The 20,913-nt window shown below is 41.3% G+C and overlaps 1 protein-coding gene across 4 annotated transcripts in view; it reads left to right on the top strand.

The window, feature by feature from the left end:
• Window positions 1-20,913, top strand: part of dpp6a (dipeptidyl-peptidase 6a) — a 503,595-nt gene that overhangs the window by 311,705 nt on the left and 170,977 nt on the right. For all 4 annotated transcript variants that reach the window (XM_077244246.1, XM_077244247.1, XM_077244244.1 and 1 more), the window contains one exon: window positions 19,862-19,960. In XM_077244246.1, coding sequence (XP_077100361.1) covers window positions 19,862-19,960 — 99 coding nt within the window. The remainder of the gene's footprint in view (window positions 1-19,861; window positions 19,961-20,913) is intronic.

Genomic DNA, 20,913 nt, shown 5'->3' with positions numbered 1-20,913 from the left:
GTGAGTTTGTGACATGCAAGGGAAGCTTGCGCAACGGTCGCAATGTCTAACAACTCGAGGCACGAATGCCCGTGTAGTCGGGGGTCGCCCAGGCCCCCGTTAAAACACGCCCTTTGTACATGGCCCCTCTGTTGAAGAGGGTTTGGCAGCAGACCGGGATGAACTATAGTCACACAGGGTGAGCTGCTCTGCCACGGTCACCTCGGGACTCGATCGTGAAGCTAGCGCTGAAGCGGTCACATATGGAGGGAGCCAAAGGCTGCGACTAGCATATACCCCAGGAGCCTCTGAAAGTTCTTTCAGTGGGACCCTTTCTCACTTCAACACCAGCTGAACACATTCTCATTGGAGAGACATGTTGGACCGAGTACCTCTCCAAAACTAGAAAAGAGATACTCAGCCCGTGGGCGAGATTACTCTCTTCCAGTTGACCTGAAGACCCAACGGGCTCTGGAGCACTCGAGGGGAAGGACACTGTACTGATACTCCACCCTTAGACGCAACACACAGGATGGCCTGCGGTGCGGGAGTTAGAGATCTGAAGCACCTGTCTTTCAGGTCAAAGCTGCAGATCAATCTTGGGCCAAGATGGTCACGACCCACCCCCTAGTAGCACGAAGAACGAGTTTACACTGGCCTTCGTACCGGCTGGAGGAGCGGCTATATCAAATCCTTCGCCAGCAGGATAAGATAAGCACGCACAAGTCAGGAGCACTGCTCAACACTCGGTGTGATGAATATCACTGAATTTTCAGGAGCACGTCTGCTCAACACCTAATGTGATGACTATCACTGACTTGAGCGGGGTAGCCGAGCCTGAGGTGGGGCAGCAAAGTAGAGAGAGTGGTGTTAGTGTGCTGTGCAACACTTACCTGTCTCCACAAGCGGCAGGGGGCGCGTGAGAAGGCGGATGACCGGGTCCTCGAACGCACCAAGCTGCCTGCTGGCGACCAAGGGGGAGCTGAGGGGTGTAAGGCTATACAGGGTCACACCCGCCAGACTGGCCCTCTTGGGACCCAGGAACAGATGAAATTGCTCTCTCTTTGAAGTGTGGGTACCGCTTGCTCCGCTTTTTTTTTTTTTTTTTTTTTTAGGGAGCCAGCGGCGGAACAGACACACACACAAACAAAGGCTCCACCCGGCCCTCATCCGGGGGGAGGGAGTGATCGTGCCACTCCAAGAGCATCTCATCCATTCCTGGGCGGCCCGCTCCGGAATGCTTTCGCTGTCGCTTGCCACCTGGCTTGGCAGCGCCTGGAGCGGGCTGGGCGTCTCAACTGCGGCCGGCTCCATGCTGAGGCCTGGGTGGAGGCTGCTGCGGAGGGCCAGCAGGAGCGGCGGCCGGAGAACGCCCACGGCGACGAGCAGGCGGAGGAGCTGCCACCGGCGGCGGTTGGAAGCAGCAGCTGGCCACCGGGGCAGGATGTGCCGGATGACCTCCGTCTGCGCTTGAGCGGCAGAGAACTGTTTGATGCAGTTCTCCACCGCGTCGCCGACCAGCCCAACCTGGGAAATTGGGGAGACCAGGAACCGAACCTTGTCCGCATCCGCCATACCAACCAGGCTGAGCCAACGAAGGCGCTACTGGACCACCAAGGTGGACATCGCCAGACCGATCACGCACGCTACGACACCCGTACCCCGGAGGGTGAGGTCGGATGCAGTGCGGTGCTCACCTATGAGCGCACGGTCTGGATTACCCTCGTGCATGCCATGGGTGCCCTAGCCTGCAGCAACGCCATGGCACGCAAGAGGAAGGGGCTTGCCCATAGGCTTTGTAAGCTCTGCCCGTCGGAGCAGACGAAACTCACAGGCCTTAGGGGGGAGACGAGGATCCCCCCAAAAGGCAGCGGCCGCCGGACACAGGTGCACCTGTGTCGACAGACCGCTCCAATGGAGGGACACCTCGCAACCCTTCACCGTTCCTCCATCAAGGGTAATGAGGGGGAAAAGCTAGTCAGGCAGTTTCTGGCAGAGAAAGATGCTGTTCACCACCTGACAAGCTCTCCATGCATTTCGGGAAAGAAAGGCACTGGGGCGGCGAGCTGAGAACCAGCGCGGCCCGCCCCAAGATACCAAACTCCAGATTCCAACCGAGACTGAACGGGACACGGTGGAGGTTCCACTCGAGCCCGGCAGCCTCGGCGGCCCTTTTCAGCATAGCTGATAATTCTGGATCCGGCTCGGGCAACATTGAACTCCCGGAGGGAGACAATGCAGCCGAGTCATCATCTCTAGAAGTCAGCTCACCCTCCGATGCTGCAATCGGCGTCCTGTCCTCCAGGGGAGCCCCGAGTGAAACCGCTGGCCCACCCATTACAGATGGACCAGCAGACAACACAGGAGGCTCCAGTGGTTGCAGTGGAAGGGAGGAGTGAGGAGCCCACAGGGAATGGTTACCGGGCGGGACATCCAACACTATCCTCCGGTCACCCATCCCACACAGCACCCGAGGGTGGGGCATGGTAATGGGGACTCGCTCTCCGCGAACGAAGGCGAGTCTCGCCCTCAACACTGCGACAGTCATGTTCCCACAGTGAAAACATGAGCTGTCCACAAAAGCTGTCTCAGCGTGCTGTAAGCCAAACACGTGACACAACAGTTGTGACCATCAGAGAGAGACAGGGAACGACCGCACCCAGAAACGCACGGGCGGAATGACATCTTGAAAAAGACGCAAACGCACCCGTGTTGCTCTTTCAGAAAATAGGACCGTCACCAGTGCCGGAGCACACAGGGGAATGACCGCGGCAACACTGAACAGAGAACTGAAACAGTGAAGCACTCACTTTTCCGCCATCTAACCAGCCATCAACACACACAAACATTTAGAAATTTGTTGCTGTTAAAACAGCAGTTGAGAGCTCAAAGGTCGCGATCACCGCTGCACTCGCGCTGTAGAACACCAGCACTGGGAGAGTCTTCCTGAAGAACACCGACACACTCGCTCGTTGTAGACAACAGCACTCTCAGAGACATCAAACGATCGGCTCCGAAGCGAAAGGCAACTAGTGCGTGCATCCACTTCCGTATTTATACCCGCGCCGCGGGGGCGGAGTGTGTGATGCGAATCACGCACGCCAATTACATTGGCTCGTTCAATAGTACTCGAAGAAGACAGGCTCCCTAGCGTGATCCCATTTCAGTCGCGTCGACTACGTCCGACGTTATCGACTGAAAGGGAACAACAAGCCAAAGAGACAAGGGGACAGGCCCTGTCTTTGAAAACAGTGAAAATGTAACATAAAATAAAATGGGTGAATTGGGATTGGGGGATGTGTAAAAAAACAAAAAACTTGCCTCACAATAAGTGTATTGTGATTGTCAAATTATTTGGTAACTAAACATAATTTTATTAAGTTTATTAACCATGTAAACAATGTTTACATGGTACAATGAAAGGTATGCTACTGTTTTTATTATTGCTTAACACAAATTTCACAATTTAAATTCTTGTGAATTGATTCTGATCTTGATTCAATATCAATTCCTTTGGATAAATATTAGGTACAGTAGATACGTTAATTTCACGTTAGATACGTTAATCAACGTTACAATTGTTAATTGTTCTCAAAAAACAAAAAAGTCACTTAATGCTGTAAACATACAGATTGCGCTGTCAGCAGGTATTATTAAAGGTTAAAACTAACTCACATTAAATATAATGCGTTTTTTATAATGACAATGTTATACTATTTTAATGATATAGGTAAAAATATAATTAATGTGTAATATAGTTATCATATTTAGCAAAATACTCCTCTCTATAGCAATTATTTTAAGTCCACATGCGTGCTATGGGTCATTAAAAGTCATATGTTGTTCTCCAGCTGTTTTATGGACATCTTTCCGCGGTTGAAAAACACTGATCGATCGATTTTATTACATCTTGGTAAGTTAGTAGTAAAGAGTAACAGATGATCGGTTCACATGCCGCTTGAACTGAGATAGAATAGAATAGAATAGAATAGAATAAATCTTTATTGTCCACCGGGGTGGAAATTTTTCTTTGGCTCACCGCAACATACAAAACAAATAAACATACAAATAATGTCTCAGACATAATGAAGAAACATTTCTAGATTAATAAAATAAAATAAAAAACATCTTATTAAGAATAAATTCACTTATACATTAAAATAGTAGCTCATTTGTTGTTGTTACTATGTTTGGTTAAGGATATTAATGGCATTTGGAATGAAAGAATTTTTAAAAGAACTTTTAGCCAGAGGCACTCTAAAGCGCCTCCCAGACTTCATTAGTTCAAACTCGCTAGAAAGGGGGTGAGTACTATCTGCAGTGATTTTTCTAGCCTTATTCCTCATTCTTGTCAATGTATATTTGGGAAAGTGGTTTTTGTGGTTTTTCTACTATTTTACTAGCCATTGACACTATCCTGTTGAGCTTTTTCTTTAGCTTGCAGTTTAAATGGTCAAACCAAGCAGAGAGGTGAAAAGTTAAAAGACTTTCAAAATGTGTAATATACACTAGCTCAGTAATCTGAGCACTGACACCCGAGCCCGTTCTCATCCTTTGGCGGCATATGTGACGCCATATGACAAAACGGCGAAATACTACGCACATGGCACCCTTTAGCGTGAATATAACACGCAAACCCAAGGCGTCATAAAGTTGACTGGCATCCTTTAGCATGAATATGAGACGCAGACCCTACCCCACACCTAAACCTACCCATCACAGTGCGTGTTATATTGACGATAAAGGGTGCCATGTGCGTAGTATTTCGCCGTTTTGTCATATGGCGTCACATATGACGCCAAATGATGAGAATGCGTTAGACACCCAGGCAGTTCAGTCTTCTAAGAAGACTGAATCGTTGTGAACATTTCTTAAAGATAAATTCTGTATTATCGGTGAAACTCAGGTGGTTATCAAGAACCGTACCGAGATATTTAAAAGTTTCCACAATTTCAACTGCTTGACCATTAAGTAAAACTGGCTCTGTTATTATGTATTGTTTTTTGCAAAAAAGTAGCTCATTTGTAGCTCATTTTTACCTGTGTAAACTACACATTTGAGTTAATCGATAAAATTGATTTATCGCCCACACTGATCGATCGATTTTATTACATCTCGGTAAGTTAGTAGTAAAGAGTAACAGATGATCGGTTCACGTGCCGCTTGAACTGAGATCTGTCAGCTTTCTTTCACGTCACATTTACACATTTACGCCCCAAAAGGTGTTTATTGTTTGAATTTCGTAATAAAATTGACAGAATCTGAGAGCTGAGAATCTGTTTCATATCAACAGTAACCTGCTCTGTCTTGTCTGTCGTTGTCAGTGTCCTCTTTGCTTCGCGATTTTTCTCTGCGTGAGAAAACGGATGTGTGGCGTGAGAGCATCTATAAAGTGACAAAATTGCGTCTCTCACAGTAGGAGTGTAAATATTAATCGATTCGTATCGATGCATCAATTATACAGCCGACGATTCGATGCATCGATGCGTCCGCAAGAGTTACGATTAATGTGTCTGTTTTGCCGCCTGTCTATTTTCAGCATCCGCTCATATGCATATAAAAACGATTGTTGTTATGCACTGGGCTAACGTTAGTTAGTCACCGAACTAAACTGCAAGTGTGAAAGCACCCTCAGTCACTTAGTCTGCGAATTCCAAGCACTTACTAACGTAAACAAACAGGCGCTAACGTGTACAACAGGCTACTTCAGTTGGCTTACTTGAAAAGTCTAGGTTGCTTTCACACCAACTCGGAACGGAACGGGCATGGGTCGCATGAAAAATCGCTAATTATGTAAACGCTGTCTGTCATGCTAACCCGGGTGCGCACTGGGGTACCAAACCCGAGATTTCCTGGAGGAGGTGCGCTGAGTTCTGTTGCACTCGAACCGTGCCGTGGCTCGCGTGAATGTGAAAACATCACGGACTCGGGTGCGCACTTGTTCAGGAAGTAAGTGACCTGCGCATGCTTTTTAGCTGATTATGATTTATTTAGTTAAATAAAACACATGTAAGGGATGATAGTGTTAATAATTTACCTTGGATAAGAGCGAGAGTGAGTCTGCAGTGTTTCGCACACACACAGCGCGTGGACTCAGGGCAACAAATTAATGGAAATCCACTGTCTCCTCCGTTTGCAATCAGCAAAAAGCCAAATGCGACACACAGTAAACCGGTGTTGTTCACTCAGCTGTGCATAGTAGCACCAAATAAAATAAAAAAACACAATATACTGACCCGCGTTCTGTTTTCTATCATGCACGTTTGCGATGAGGTAAGATGCACAGAAACACAGTTTGCAAGATGTGTCTCACAGTGAATTCGTGAGAGTTGGTGGCCCTGCAGATTCAGCTTGCAAATGTTTTCGGCAGGTGTGCTTCTGCTGCCGCGGTCTTGTTCATTTGCCATGTTATTTGTGTATCTCTATCATGGCAAGCGCTGAGCCCTGTCGGAACTACGGGAGCCCAGAGGGGAGCGTCGGCGGTTGTTAAAGAGAAAACCGATTTTCATTAAAAAAAAATCGGCGTAAACTACACATTTGAGTTAGTCGATGAAATAGATTTATCGCCCAGCCCTACGTTGTATAGAACCAATCAAAAAGCTTAGAAATATACACAAACGCTGATCATTTGTCGATGGGAAGCCGTTTCGACTGACCGACACGCGATTGGTCCAGCCACCCTCACGTCAGACTCGCAGCAAGCGCTCTGTGTAATAAACAAGCCAGCAGATCTCCTCCGAAAGATTAAATATTATTAATTTGAGAAATTTCGCTGTCAAAAGAGAGCGAAGTCGCCATAACGTCATCAAGCCCCCTGGCCATGCACACTGCACACTCGTATTCGTGATTCAGTGGCTCTGAACTGTCAAAACACCATTCAAACTGCTTGCTACGGATGCGAAAAACACAGAAAATCGAACCCGATCCGATTTTTTTTTTATATAATGGATGAGTGTTTCGTAGACAGTGTGCAAGCGTGATTGACAAACTTTCCGATTTTTTGTTTTACGTGCGAAAATTTCAGATGTGAATTTCAGACTCACTGTGCAATGGTTTTTATCTGTACAAAAATATCCGTGAGATTTGCCCAAAACCGCCAGTTGAGAAAGTAAGTTGTCCCTCTCCCTGCCCAGCTTAGAAGGAAAGAGCTGAAATGTGAATTTAATGTCAAATTTGAATCTGAGTGAGTGTATTTACTGTGTATGGATGTGAGTGTGTGCAACTATTGTGTGTAAGTGTAGCTATTTATCTGCAAGGAGAATCCATTACAATGTGTTTGATTGACCCAATATTTAACTGTTGGTGTCTCCGTTATGAATTTGTTACACTGTTATTGTCAACTAGCCTACACAAAGATGATTGCATAGACTAGCATTATTTGTTCTCTGTTTCCTTGTCTCTCTGCCTCTCTCACTTTCTCTTACACACACACACACACACACACACACACACACACACACACACACACACACACACACACACACACACACACACACACACACACACACACACACACACACACACACACACACACACACACCTCTCTCTCAAGCAAAAATGTAGCACCTCAGTTCAATCTTTCTGATTTTAGTAAATTTTTGTAAAAGGTACTTTTAAATTATTTATTCAAATAAAAACTTTACAATTATTTGAGCTTCAGCCTGGTTTAATAGCATATATATACATTTTCATATTAATGTCTTTGGTCAAATTAAGCTGTAAAATAAAGTTTATCCCTTTAAATGCAATGGATTTTGAAAGATATCCACAAAAAACGGGCAAAAAACTTCAAAAGCGATTTTCTCAGGTTTTCAATTGGAAAAAGAGGGCAGACGACCATAATTCAAATGTTTATATCTTTACAACCATTCAATGTATGATTTAGACTAGGATATCATTTGAAAGCTTATGGTCTCATCTTTCCATTAATACCAACATCTCAATTTTGGGAAATTTGGGTCACTGTGACTCATTTTGCTGGATCAGGTCACATATGTCAGCAGCATGTATATAAAAGTTTGTAGTTTTGAGATAATGACGTTTATGCGTGGTTTGTGAAAAGAAAAATGTCACTGAAATAAGGTAATGAAACCCATACTGATTATTTTTTCACAAGCCTTTTGAAAATTGTATCATGTAGCCTAGCATATTTGCTTCAAAACTATGTGAAAATCATCCTGCGTACTCATTCAGATGAAACAATAGATTGATTTAAAATTTGTAAGACATGTTTTGTGTAAGAAAGCTTTATGCGTGGAGACGTGATTCATGAATATTGATGAGTTTGACACCTGAGAAAGACAAAGACCCTCCCATAATGGCCCTATCAGGTGCTATCAGGCCCTATCATTATGAGGAGCCTTGCACAAAGAATGAGGAGAGATTTAAAAAAGAATGGCTTTTTGATTGTTTGGATTTATTTTCAACACAACATAATCCAAAGATACACAACAAAGGACAAAAAAACACATTATTGAACACATTGATCTAAAGACAGAGACTTGAACAGTGACATAACTTTGCACCATTCCTGAAACATATTACATACCTGTAATTTCCAAGGTGTTTGATTTTTAATTTTACCATGTTCATGTACAGAGACTCATGTGGATGTTGAAGCCAGCAGGACTAATCAGTGGCATCTGGTCCCTGTAGAAAAAAAAGGAAACAACTGTGAACATGCTGATATCAAGATAAACTATAGGCTGCACAAGAGAAAAATATATGGATCATATGTTACTTCAAATGTTTCCATTCGTTATGACGTGATAAAGTGAGATTGGAGTAAAAACATGAAGCCTAATGTTTGGCGTATTGCTTTTAAAACCCACAGCGTGACTGACTCAAACTCACAGTGCGTGCAGAGAACGTTTACTGAAGCGATCGAGCCGCTCCAAACTATGAAACATTATTGTTACCATATTATACATATCTACGTTTGAGCAGATATCCACAAACACAGTATTTAACATTAAACACTGGTCGAAACATTATAATATTCACCATATTAGAGTAAACACTCATACTAGCCTACTTTTATCATGCTCTGTTTTATTATCCTTGTGTCGTGTACATGTAGGCTATATAAATTTAGCATTAGGCTTCATGTTTTTACTCCAAATTCATTTCATAATGTACATTTTAGTCTGGGACCAGATTGACTAGTTGCTACAATGTAAAGTTTATATAAGAACAACATTATGCCTGGATGTCTTACCTTAAAAAAACGTTCTCATCTTCAAATTGCGTTCTTCTAACTCTTCTGAGGTAAATCCAAGGTGCACAGCACTACACAGCACAAACACAGTCTTCCAAACTTGATGTAAAGCAGAGGAGTAGGCTACTGAACTCTCTGATTCTTTGTTTTGAGGTGATGAGGGCGTTTTCAGGTCTGCTCCTTCACGTGGATATTTACATGTCAATCGCTCTCGATATACAAGAGACTAAATAATGATCTGGGATGTCATCGCTCTGCTGCAGAATTTCAACGGCATCAACATTGATTCCATGTGATAATATTAGATCTAGAGTATGATTACGAAAATGAGTAGGTCCTGACACGTGTTGTCTAACTCCAATAGAGTTAAGAATGTCTTTGAATGCCAATCCCAATGCATCTTTTTCTTTATCTACACGTATATATTAAAATCACCAACAATTAGGACTTTATCTGCAGCCAGTACTAACTCTGATAAAAAGTCAGTAAATTCTTTGATGAAGTATGTATGGTGCCCTGGTGTCCTGTATACAGTAGCCAGCACAAATCTCAAATGTGATTTATCATTTACACTAGATATTGTTACATTAAGCACCAACACTTCAAAATGATTATATTTGAAACTCGACTTCTTAGTAATTCTGAAAATATTACTATAAATTACAGCAACACCTCCCTCTTTGCCTTTTATACGAGGTTCATGTTTATAACCGTAATCTTGGGGGGTGGACTAATTTAAAGTAATGTAAGTGTTTGGTTTTAGCCAGGTTTCTGTAAACACAGCACATCTAGGTTATAGTCTGTAATCATATCATTAATAATAATAATAATAATACACAAGTCTTATATAGCGCTTTCGAAGGAACTCAAAGACGCTTTACAAATGAAACAAACAAACAATGATGAGAGTGCTATTATAGATTGTAGGCGAGCTGAAACAAGTGGGTTTTGAGCAGTTTTTTGTAGGTGGTCAGTGAATCCGAGTTTCTGATGTGGATAGGGAGTGAGTTCCAAAGTTTGGGGGCAGCGATGGCGAATGCTCGGTCCCCCAAAGTCCAGTGCGTTGATTTGGTGATGGGTTTGAGAAGGCCCAAGTTGGCAGAGCGGAGATGTCGGGAAGGGCGGTGATGCTGTAAGAGGTCTGTGAGATATGGAGGTGCCTTGTAAGTGATGAGCAGAAATTTGTAATGGATGCGCTGTTGTACAGGGAGCCAATGAAGCTGTTGAAGAACGGGGGTGATGTGGTCTCTGGAGCAGGTGTGGGTGAGGAGATGGACAGCGGAGTTTTGAACGTATTGCAGTTTCTTTTTATATCAGAGGATGGGAGGCCATATAGGAGACTATTGCAGTAGTCGAGTCTTGATGTAATGAATGCGTGGATGAGAGTTTTTGCAGCAGATATGGAGAGGGTAGGACGTAGACAAGCAATATTTCGTAAGTGGAAAAAGGCAGTTTTGGTGATATGACGGATGTGGGGCTTAAAAGTGAGTGTGGGGTCAAAAATGAAACCAAGATTTCGGATCTGGGGAGAGGTGGTAACTGTATGGCCATCTGGCCATCGATGGAGAGAGTGAAATCTTCGGAGGCGGGGAGGAGTGATTTGGGACCGATGACGATGATTTCCGATTTATTGCAATTGAGTTTAAGGAAGTTGGCATTCATCCAGGATTTTATTGCAGAGAGGCAGGTTGTGATGGTTAATACTGTGACAGGAGTGATGGATCTGGTGCTGAGGTATAGTTGTGTGTCGTCTGCGTAACTATGGAATTTTAATCCATGATTATGAATGATAAGTCCAAGGGGAAGCATGTACAGATTAAACAGAAGGGGACCTAACACAGAGCCTTGAGGGACTCCGTTATTGACTGGTATGGTGTGAGACGTACAGTTGTTGATGGATATGAATTGAGATCTGTTGGTAAGCTAGGAGGAGAACCAGGAGAGAGCTGAGCCAGAGATGCCAAGATGTTGTAGGCGTTGTAAAAGGATAGAGTGGTCAATGGTGTCGAAGGCGGCAGAGAGGTCAAGCAGGATGAGAATGGAGTGGGAACCAGAGTCAGAGGCGAGCAGAAAGTCATTTGTTACTTTGAGTAGTGTAGTTTCGGTAGAGTGATGAGTGCGGAATCCAGACTGAAAGGTTTCGTGAAGCTGATTGGAGTGGAGGTGATGTTTTAGTTGAGAGGCGACCAAGCGTTCCAGGATTTTAGACAGGAAAGGTAGGTTAGAGATGGGGCGGAAGTTGTTGGGGTTGTCAGGATCCAGGCCAGGTTTTTTTAAGTATTGGTGTGATGGCTGCAACTTTGAGGGAAGAAGGAACTGTTCCAGAGGTGAGAGAGGAGTTGATGATAGCCATGATGAGTGGGCTGAGGTCAGGTAGGCAGTGCTTCACCAGTGCAGATGGAATAGGGTCCAGTGGGCAGGTTGTGAGGTGGATTTTGTTCAAGTGGGTAGTAAGATCGGTTTCTGTAATGACTGATAAACAGGGGAGAATGATGTGAAATGGAATGGATGAGACAGATTGAGGGTCTGTGCTGGGAGAAATGTCCACAGAGAGTTCTTGGTGAATGCTGTCAATTTTGTATTTAACCCTCTGGGGTCCAAGGTGTTTTTGGGGTCCTGGAGATGTTCTGACATGCTCTGACATTTGTTCTTTTTTCAGTTATTTATAAACATGTTAATGGCAAAGGTGTAAATCCACTCTATATAGCACAAACAGGGCTACCATAATATGTGAGCAAGATGTATGTACATGTTTGTATTTTTGAAAGAATATTATTTATGCATGGTTATTGAACTAAAACTTAAAGTTTCTGAAATAAGGCCACAAAACACATACCAAATATGTGTCCACAAGACTTTTGACTAATGGATGTTCTCGCCTAGGATTTTTTCTTCAAAATGATCTGAAAATCATCCTGCCAAATCATTCACATAAAACAATACATTGATTTAAATTTAGTAAAACACTTTTTGTCTGGAAAGGCAATATGCGAAATGGGCGTGACTCATGTATAATGGTCTGATTCCATTAAGACAAAACACCTGCTTAATGAGCCTGCATAATGAGCTTTTCACAGGTGTGTCACTGAGCCACAAGAAAGAATGCAAGGACACAAGAAAAGAAATATATATATACCACAAAATTGGTACACAGTTGGAAACATCTAGAAAAAAATAGTATTTTTCCACCTGTGTTTTTGCTTGCAAATTGTATAATATCCAAGGTGAACAGTAATTGTGTAGTTAATTCTCATACTGTATTTTCAGAAAGTTTTGGATATGTATCCTCTCCCCAAATTTGTCACTAATAAAACACAATACAAATAATTTGAAGAGAAGGCTTATATTGACCTTTTAAGATTTTGTTTACATCTACCTTGTAAATATATTATTTGTTATTTTATTAAAAATGTTACAATTACAGCAACAATTAAAATAACAATATTTCAAGTGTAATATTTCTTTGTAAAAACTAAAGTATACATTTTATCATACATATTTCAAAGTTAAGGATTCATTAGTTTGAATAAAGCCTACATTGGAACAAACACTATAATAGCATCCTAGTTGATGACTTTATTTTTGACACAACAAAAATAGCCTAATATATTTAACATTTGAGCAGAAATTGGTGAACACAAGCTTATTCAATGTGGCAGTAGTCTAGTTTACAGTAAACAGTTAATAATCTATCCAAAACTAGTCAACGAAATGTTGTCTTTCATATTTCGTCTGTAACATAGGCATATCGTTTGTTGTTTTTATGAGCCTATATTAGGGCATATAAATATTAATTTGCAGTTTAATACGTTGTTAATACAAAGACATTTTAACGTTATTTCAACATATTTCAGTCGATTTTCACTCATCTCAGTATAGCAATAGGGTTTGGTAAAAACTGTTCAGTTCATTCATTCACACACAGACGCGATTCATATTTAAACAGTCTTTTTTGCGGTTTACATACACTATGATATCGCGATTAGAACAATAATAATAATAAACTTACTTATCAGATGGATCCGTTGCTCCTCGAAATGAAAATAAACCAGCACATGTTCTGAGGTAAATGTCCCAGGATTACATAAACAGAGAACATTTATTTTAGTTTTGAATTAGATATTTTAAAAGTAAAAACTTCAATGATTATAAAGATATATTGCTCGTGCTTGTGTGAATAGTATTCGCTGAGCTTTGTTTAAGTTTAGAGACGTGCTCCAGAAAAAAAGTTAACGGAGACAGAGAGGCAGAAAGCACATCCTGTTTATTTTCTTCATTTTACAAAAGCACACGGTTTTGATGTTAATGTGAGTGTACACAAAAAAAGAAGACCCTCTATAGTTTATAATCATGTAATGATTTTATTTATATGACCAAAAATGACAGAGTATTTTAAGTCTATGTTGCTGCTATGTGGAAAAAAAACAGCAAAACGCGCCAGCGCGTTTCTGGACCCCAGAGGGTTAAAGAAGTCGATGAAATTATTGCATTTGTCCATGGTGAATAAATTAGTGATATTGTCAATGGGTTTGAGTAATTTATTAACTGTAGCAAACAGACTCCGGGGGTTTGAGGATCCAGAGTGAATGATCTCAGAATAAAAAGCTGTGCGGGCTGATGTGAGCGCTGATCTATAATGATGGCTGTGGTCCTTGTAGGCTTGAAGTTGTACAGTGAGTCCAGTTTTCTTATGTAGGTGTTCCAGTTGTCTGCGTTCTTTTTTGAGTTTGTGCAGTTCAGGAGTGAACCAGGGAGCAGAGCGGGAAAATGTAACTGTTGCAGTTTTCACTGGTGTGAGAGTATTTAGGCTGGATGTGAGTGTGCAATTGTAGTGAGCTACTAGGTCGGCGGTGGTTGAGTTTTCAGGGATGCTGGGTATGGAAATTGTGTTTGCAATATGGGAGGAAAAAGAGGTGAGACAGAGGGACTTTAGATTTTGGTAAGATATGGTGTGCGTCTGCTTGAAGTGAGGGCTGAGGAGGTTGATGTGAAATGTTATGGTGAGATGATCAGATATGGCCAAGTCTGTGTATGTGAGAGTGTCAATATTAAATCCAGTAGAGCAGACCAAGTCCAAAGTGTGTCCACCGGTGTGGGTGGGGAAGTTGACATGTTGTACGAAGTTAAAATTGTGTATAATGTCCAAGAAATCCGTAGTGGGTTTGGCGGTGGAATAGTCGATATGGAAATTGAAGTCACCTACGAGTAATATGGTTGATGAAGTTGTACAGAGTTGTGTTATAAGTTATAAATTGGATTTGGGAGGGCGATAAATTGTAGAAATAGTCAGAGGAGTGGGGCCTAAGAGTTTAAATAAGAGGTGTTCAAAAGAAGGAACAGATGGGATGGGGAGAGGGCGAAGCTTGAGAGTTTGTCTGTGGATGACAGCAATACCACCGCCCCTGCCTTCAGGACGAGGTTGGTCCATGTATGAGAATCTAGTGGGGGTGGCTTGGTTGAGGGAGAAGTAGTCATGGGGTTTTTGCCAGGTTTCAGTTAAACAGATTAAGTCTAATTGTGAGTCCAGGATGAATTCGTTGAGAATGATGCTTTTATTGTCAAGAGATCTTATGTTCAATAGTCCAAGCTTGAGCGACTTTTGTGTTAAAGGGGATAATGCAGAAATGGGAACTGACCGGAGGTTGAAATGGTTCACGTGACGTTGGCTCTGATGACGTTGTGCGTTGCTGTTTAGATGCCGGGGCGTGGAAGAGAAGCAATGAGGTAGTGTTGCGCCGAAGCTTTCATTCCCGGTGGATATGTGTATTAAGTTTCTACGGGAGCCTCTGTGGATGTAGCGGTGGCGTTGAAGTAGTCCGAAGGTTTTTATTTCAGCGGTGAGCTCCGGAGTAGCCGATGGATAACAGTTTAGCTGGAGTAGCTGTTTAGCTGAGTACCGGAAAACCATGAAGTTGTTAGTGGAGTTTTGCAACCAAGGAGGCAGGATGGAGAGCAGAAAAAGAACCAGGACCAGGTACTGCATCGCCGGGAGGAAAGATTGAGTCTTCTTGGGCAGGAGAAGTTAGCGTTGCCGCCCGGAAGCGCTGGTGTTAACCCGATCGATCCAACGGGTGCCAACTACACTGTCCGTAATCCTAAAACGTTGCCGATCCAAACTGGGTCGGGTCCTTCGATAGCAGAGACGTGCAGGCGAAAAAGGTCCAGGTAAGTTAGGCAGTTTTGATGCAATAAGAAGTTTTGATTTGATTTCCCCGAGGGGAGAAGCGGCAGCCAAAAAACGCGCTAGCGTCCTCTCCCAGCGGGACTCATGAGGAATGAGTCACAATGACTCACAACATTAAAAATAAGTGCTTTTGAAGTAAGGGATCGAATATTCAGCAACCTGAGGTTTCTATCTATTTTTTTATTTGTTGAACATCAATTAAATTTGTATCCTTGATGGGTTCAGAAGTTTTTTTGTATGTCCTAATTCGGGGAACAGGCACAGTCTCTATATGATGATATGTAGGTGAAAGAGTCTCTATGTGATGGGATTTATCTGACCTCAGTGACGTAAGACAGCTGGCAGATGGTCGCTTTAGCCGGTTTGTCTGCTTCCTGACCTGAGCCCCAGATTGTTATGTTTGAGTGAGGACAGTCTACTAAGTATCTCATCACTCCTTCGAACAGGAAGGGGGCCAGAGCAAATTAAAATGCCTGACCTTGTATTTGCGAGTTCACACACCTCTTTAACGTTAATTTTAGTGACCTCCGACTGGCGAAGTCGAACATCATTTGTGCCGACGTGAATAATAATCTTAGAGAATTTACGATTAGCATTAGCCAGCACTTTTAAATTTGCTTTGATGTCAGGCGCTCTGGCTCCCGGCAAACATGTGACTATGGTGGCTGGTGTCTCTATTTTCATGTTCCGTGTAATAGAATCGCCAATAACTAGGGCACTTTCAACAGGATTCTCAGTGGGTGTTTCACTGAGTGGGGAGAATCTATTTGATGTTGTAATCGGAACGGAAGAGCTGTGTTTTCTCCCGCGGCTACAGTGTCTCCCCGTCACCCAATTGCCCTGCTGCAGGGGCTCTACTACAGCCGGAACCGAACAATGTACAGTGTTCTCTAAGCTAATCTCATACAAAGTAGTATCTAAAGGCCTTGCACTCTTAATTGACCTCAATTAAAGTTTGGATGCATGTCTCTGGTTCTAAAATCTTCTCCGTCAGGCTGACTGTCTCCCTGCATTTATCACATGTAAATCCTGTGCTGATAGAGAAGGCTATGCTATACATGTTACATGAAGTGCAAGTAACAATAAGAGGAGAAGATGACATGACTCACCGTGTTTGTTTGACTGACTTATACTCACCACAGTTGTTTGATGGATTTGTAAAAGGCGCGAGTGCGCAAGCAAAATAAATAAATAAATAAATAGCGCACTGATGGGACACTAACAGGCTAACGAATTTCTAGCGTGTTGTGCTAGCAACAATTTAGATTGAAGCTAGCGATGTGAGGTTAATATGTGATGTTGTGTAAGTTATATTTAGCAGTATAAACAACAGGAAATTATAGTAAATAATAATTCAAAACAGAAAGAAATATGAAGCTTACAGACGCAAACCAACTCAGCAGAGGCAGCAGGCAGGAGCAATCGAGCAATCGATCTACAGGCAAAAAACAAATATCCAAGTATCTTTACTCTCGTGGGAGTGTTTGCACACAGATTCACTGCCTGCCCAATATGGCTTCAGTGTTCCCAATTAGGGTGTGTAAAAACCACACAATGCGCTTCCTGCCTATGATGGCTCCCAGCGACTTTTTCACTATTATACACCTATTGCTACACAGATGTGTATACATTGAATTCTAATATATGTCGTTTTTCTTTAATGTAATTTATAAGAATACAAATAATAATTTAATTTTTTTGTTAACATTTTACCAGATTTAGCGCTTATGTTCAATTTATTTATTTTCCCCAACTAAATTATGTATCTCACTAAATGTTTAGATTTTAGAAAATTACTGTGCACCAAATATTTTTTACTTAAGTACTTTGCTGCTGAATACCTGAACAACCTTTTTAATAGTATCTGCTCTGATTTTGAAGATTATAGATTATTATAACTATCACTTACATTTTCAGAAAATCTTTTTAATAAATAAAGTGCTAATAAATCTGACTGCATGACTGAACTTTACTGAGCTTTGTTTTTTGTGTTTGCATCAGTGTACTTAGTAAATGTGTGTTTACAGTGATGAATATTTATCTATCTGCAATGGTGGGCAGCTCAGCTTTAACAGTGCACAGTCCAGGCACGCTGCATTCTCTCTACAGCAGGCAGCCAGGCGGAGAAGCTTCCAGCTGGGCTCATTGCTCCTCTTTGCACCATGCATCAGCTCTAGACACACCAGCAGGGCATAAAACTTGAATACACGCCCAAGACATTTCTTTTGTTGTCACTCTTTGAATCTCACTTGACTGAACACATTGGCAGGGATTATTATATCTTGTTTGCCTAATATATTGCTGTTTATGTAATATGTAGGTTTATCCACTTTTTAAGTTCATTTTTCTGCTCACGTTTAAATGTTTCCTACTATCAGCCTCAGGCTTCAAGGACCGCTCATGGACAGCGTGATGCATATTGCACCAAAAAAATTGGCTTCTATCAGATTACCTGGCTTTTATTCAATTTCTGATACATGTTTTATCAGCCCACCAGGAAACAAAGTCATGTTTACAAAATATGCTACAGTGAGCACTTTTGAGTGTTTCTTTTTTTATTTATTGTTTAGCCTTTTATTAAATAGGACTGTAGAAATTGCAGAGAGAGAGAGAGAGAGAGAGAGAGAGAGAGAGAGAGAGAGAGAGAGAGAGAGAGAGAGAGAGAGAGATGGGCCAGTCGCACAGTCATGCAGGCGATAAATATATAGTATAATTAAATATAAACTATTTCTCTTTTTTTAAAGAAATAATATGACCCTTTTATCTTGGGAGCAACGTACTACCTTCTGCAGCAAATCCAACTGCTTCTTAGAGTTAGACACTGGATTATCTAAAGTTTGCTTGGCTTATGGCTTCAAATCTTTGTTGAGACTATTAGGTTTCCATGGCCATGGAAAACCTGGAAATATCTGTGATTTTCTTTAAATACTTCTAGTTATGCTAAGCTCTAAAACAATTTGTCTAGGAATTGCTTTTTTGAGTGTTTTATCTGTATTTATTAAAGCTGCATCCAGTAATATTGAACGATTGGAAAAGCCAATGAAATTCATTGGTCATGTGGGAAACCTGTTGCAAAGACAGTAAAGCCAATAAATGAGATATCCTCAAACCCAACTGTACATTCTACTCTAAATTATGTACAAATGCACATTTATCCACTCTTAAATATCACAAAGGAAATTAAACTATGGTTGGGTGCTTGACAAATCAATCAGACAGCCCCTTCCTTCCAAAAAGGGCAATAGAGTAATCCAGAATGTGGACCAGACTATAGTCCACAAGGCAATTTAAGACGAAATATATATAAGTATATATATATATATATATATATATATATATATATATATATATATATATATATATATATATATATATATATAGTATGTATATATATATATATATATATATATATATATATATATATATATATATATATATATATATATATATATATATATAAGTATATTTCTGAGGCTTTATGGTGTTTGCTCTTCTGCAGTCTTCCTATTTAGGATGTATAATCCTGCTCATCCTGACAGTAAAATGGTACAAATCAGATATTGCCTTTCCTGCATCTTCCAATGCATATGAAATGAGTCATATGCTAGACGAAAGAACTCTGTGATCATATCTGATGTGCAGAATTATGACTAAATAAATCAAGTTAGTGCTGGCATCAGCTGTAAATGCACAAAGCCCATTTTAATAATGAAACACTCAATTGGTCTAAAGCAGAGCCTGGAGGGACGCCTGATTATGTTTACTTCCATGTCCTCCCTTTTTTCCCCCCTCCACTGCGGCGCTGGAGAATTGCACCCAGCCCACGCTCCAACCTGCACACGTACACAAGTCAAAGTGACAGCGTAATATTAGTCGGAGCGAGATGAAGTGCGCGTGAGTTGATAGATTCTTCCCCGCTTTCTCTGTCAAACACACTGAATACATTCTGGTGTTCATTCTCACCTTATGGGGCTGTCATTTAATGCAAAGCTCTACCGGCACATTCATTCTCAATGCGTGTGATTTAAAACGCTTTTCCACTACCAGCGGAGAGTTGGTGCACTCGTACCGTGTGCTGAACAAATGAGAGGTAATGTCAAACAGAGGTGGCCTGATGGAGGCGATCTTTGGGCCCTGAGCACAGCAGTTCGACTGAGATAATGAACCCAGGCGCTGCTGGAGGCTGGAACAGTCAGAACTTTTGCAGCACTGCGTTAAGAGATCACTGTGGTTTTCACATCAAGCCCAGGAGGTACAGTTGCATTAGCAAAGAGAGACTATCACTTCTTTTAGAGGAAAAATCACCAGGCTGCACTCTAAGAAGAGCCTGTCAGCCAATTCAGCCCAATGCAGATACAGTTTGCCTCCCGTTAACCTGAAAAGCAGAGAGTTTTTGTCATGCTCTGAGCAGGAGATGGTGGAGGCGTATAAATAAACTTCGAGCTCTAAAAGTCTTTTCTGTTTTATTTTTCTCTCTATAGGTGAGGACGATAGCCTGGCCTTTAAGGGAAAAGTGACAGTGGAAGAAATCTTCAAGAAAGACTTCAAAGTTCACGACCCTAACGCTAAGTGGATCAACAGTAAGTGCTCTCATCAGCAGACAAATGATTTCCTCTAGTGCCGTTCTTCCATTAGATGTCCAGAATCTAATAAGATTGCCTTATCTGAGCATTGAGTCACAAACGTACTTTAATCCTCATTGTTCACATAATCAATTCAGAGAGGCAGCAGAATACACCGTTGCGCATTACTATTTTCCTCTTGAAGATAAAACAAATTCCACTTTCTTTTCATAGTCATAAAATTCAAGCATTTGAGAATCAAGATCTTAAACTGACCTAAATAAAATGTACCCGCTTTATAACAAGTCACTGCTTTATAATTGCTTCATAATGATAAAAAAAATAAAAATTAGGTTTCAAAATGATAGAAATAGTGATGAGATTTAAGAATTGTGACACTTTGTCGTTGTGAAATGTTAGTAATTCAATCATCGGCAAGGATACTTAAGGAGAAATGACATTTATGTCTACTTTCCCTTACAGAAACATTTTTTTTATTTAATTTGAAAGAAGTGTGAAAAATTATAAAATTTAAAGCGTCAGTCAGTAACTTTTGTTGACTAGCGGTTAATAAACATAAATGCATACGTCTTGCGGAAGAACATTGTTGCCGGAGCTACTTCTCTCTGTTTATGTCTATGACGAGTCACGCAGGTACTGTGATTCTCTGCAGTGGTACCAGTCTAAAATATGGTTTGGAAAATGGTTTCATGATGTACTTGCTTTTTATATAAATTTATATACAGAAAAAAAGTTACTGAATGCAGCTTTAAGTATGAACTGAATGTAATATTTCTGAAACATTATTGCATGTTAATTGCAATTTATGTTAAAATATATAAAAAAAATTGTCAAACGCAATTAGCTGAACTTTAGAGGGTTTTTTTCACCTATATAAATAGGACTCAGGAATGTTCAGACAAGCATTTATTGTGAACTAAAAAATACTTTAATGTAATTTCTACTTAAAA

The sequence above is a fragment of the Siphateles boraxobius genome, unplaced genomic scaffold (assembly GCF_051911475.1).
Source record: "Siphateles boraxobius isolate OS27281-9 unplaced genomic scaffold, OSU_SipBor_1 26, whole genome shotgun sequence".
Classification (NCBI taxonomy): domain Eukaryota; kingdom Metazoa; phylum Chordata; class Actinopteri; order Cypriniformes; family Leuciscidae; genus Siphateles; species Siphateles boraxobius.
Note: the sequence above shows the minus strand (reverse complement) of the source record. Positions and strands in the feature narration are given on the sequence as shown.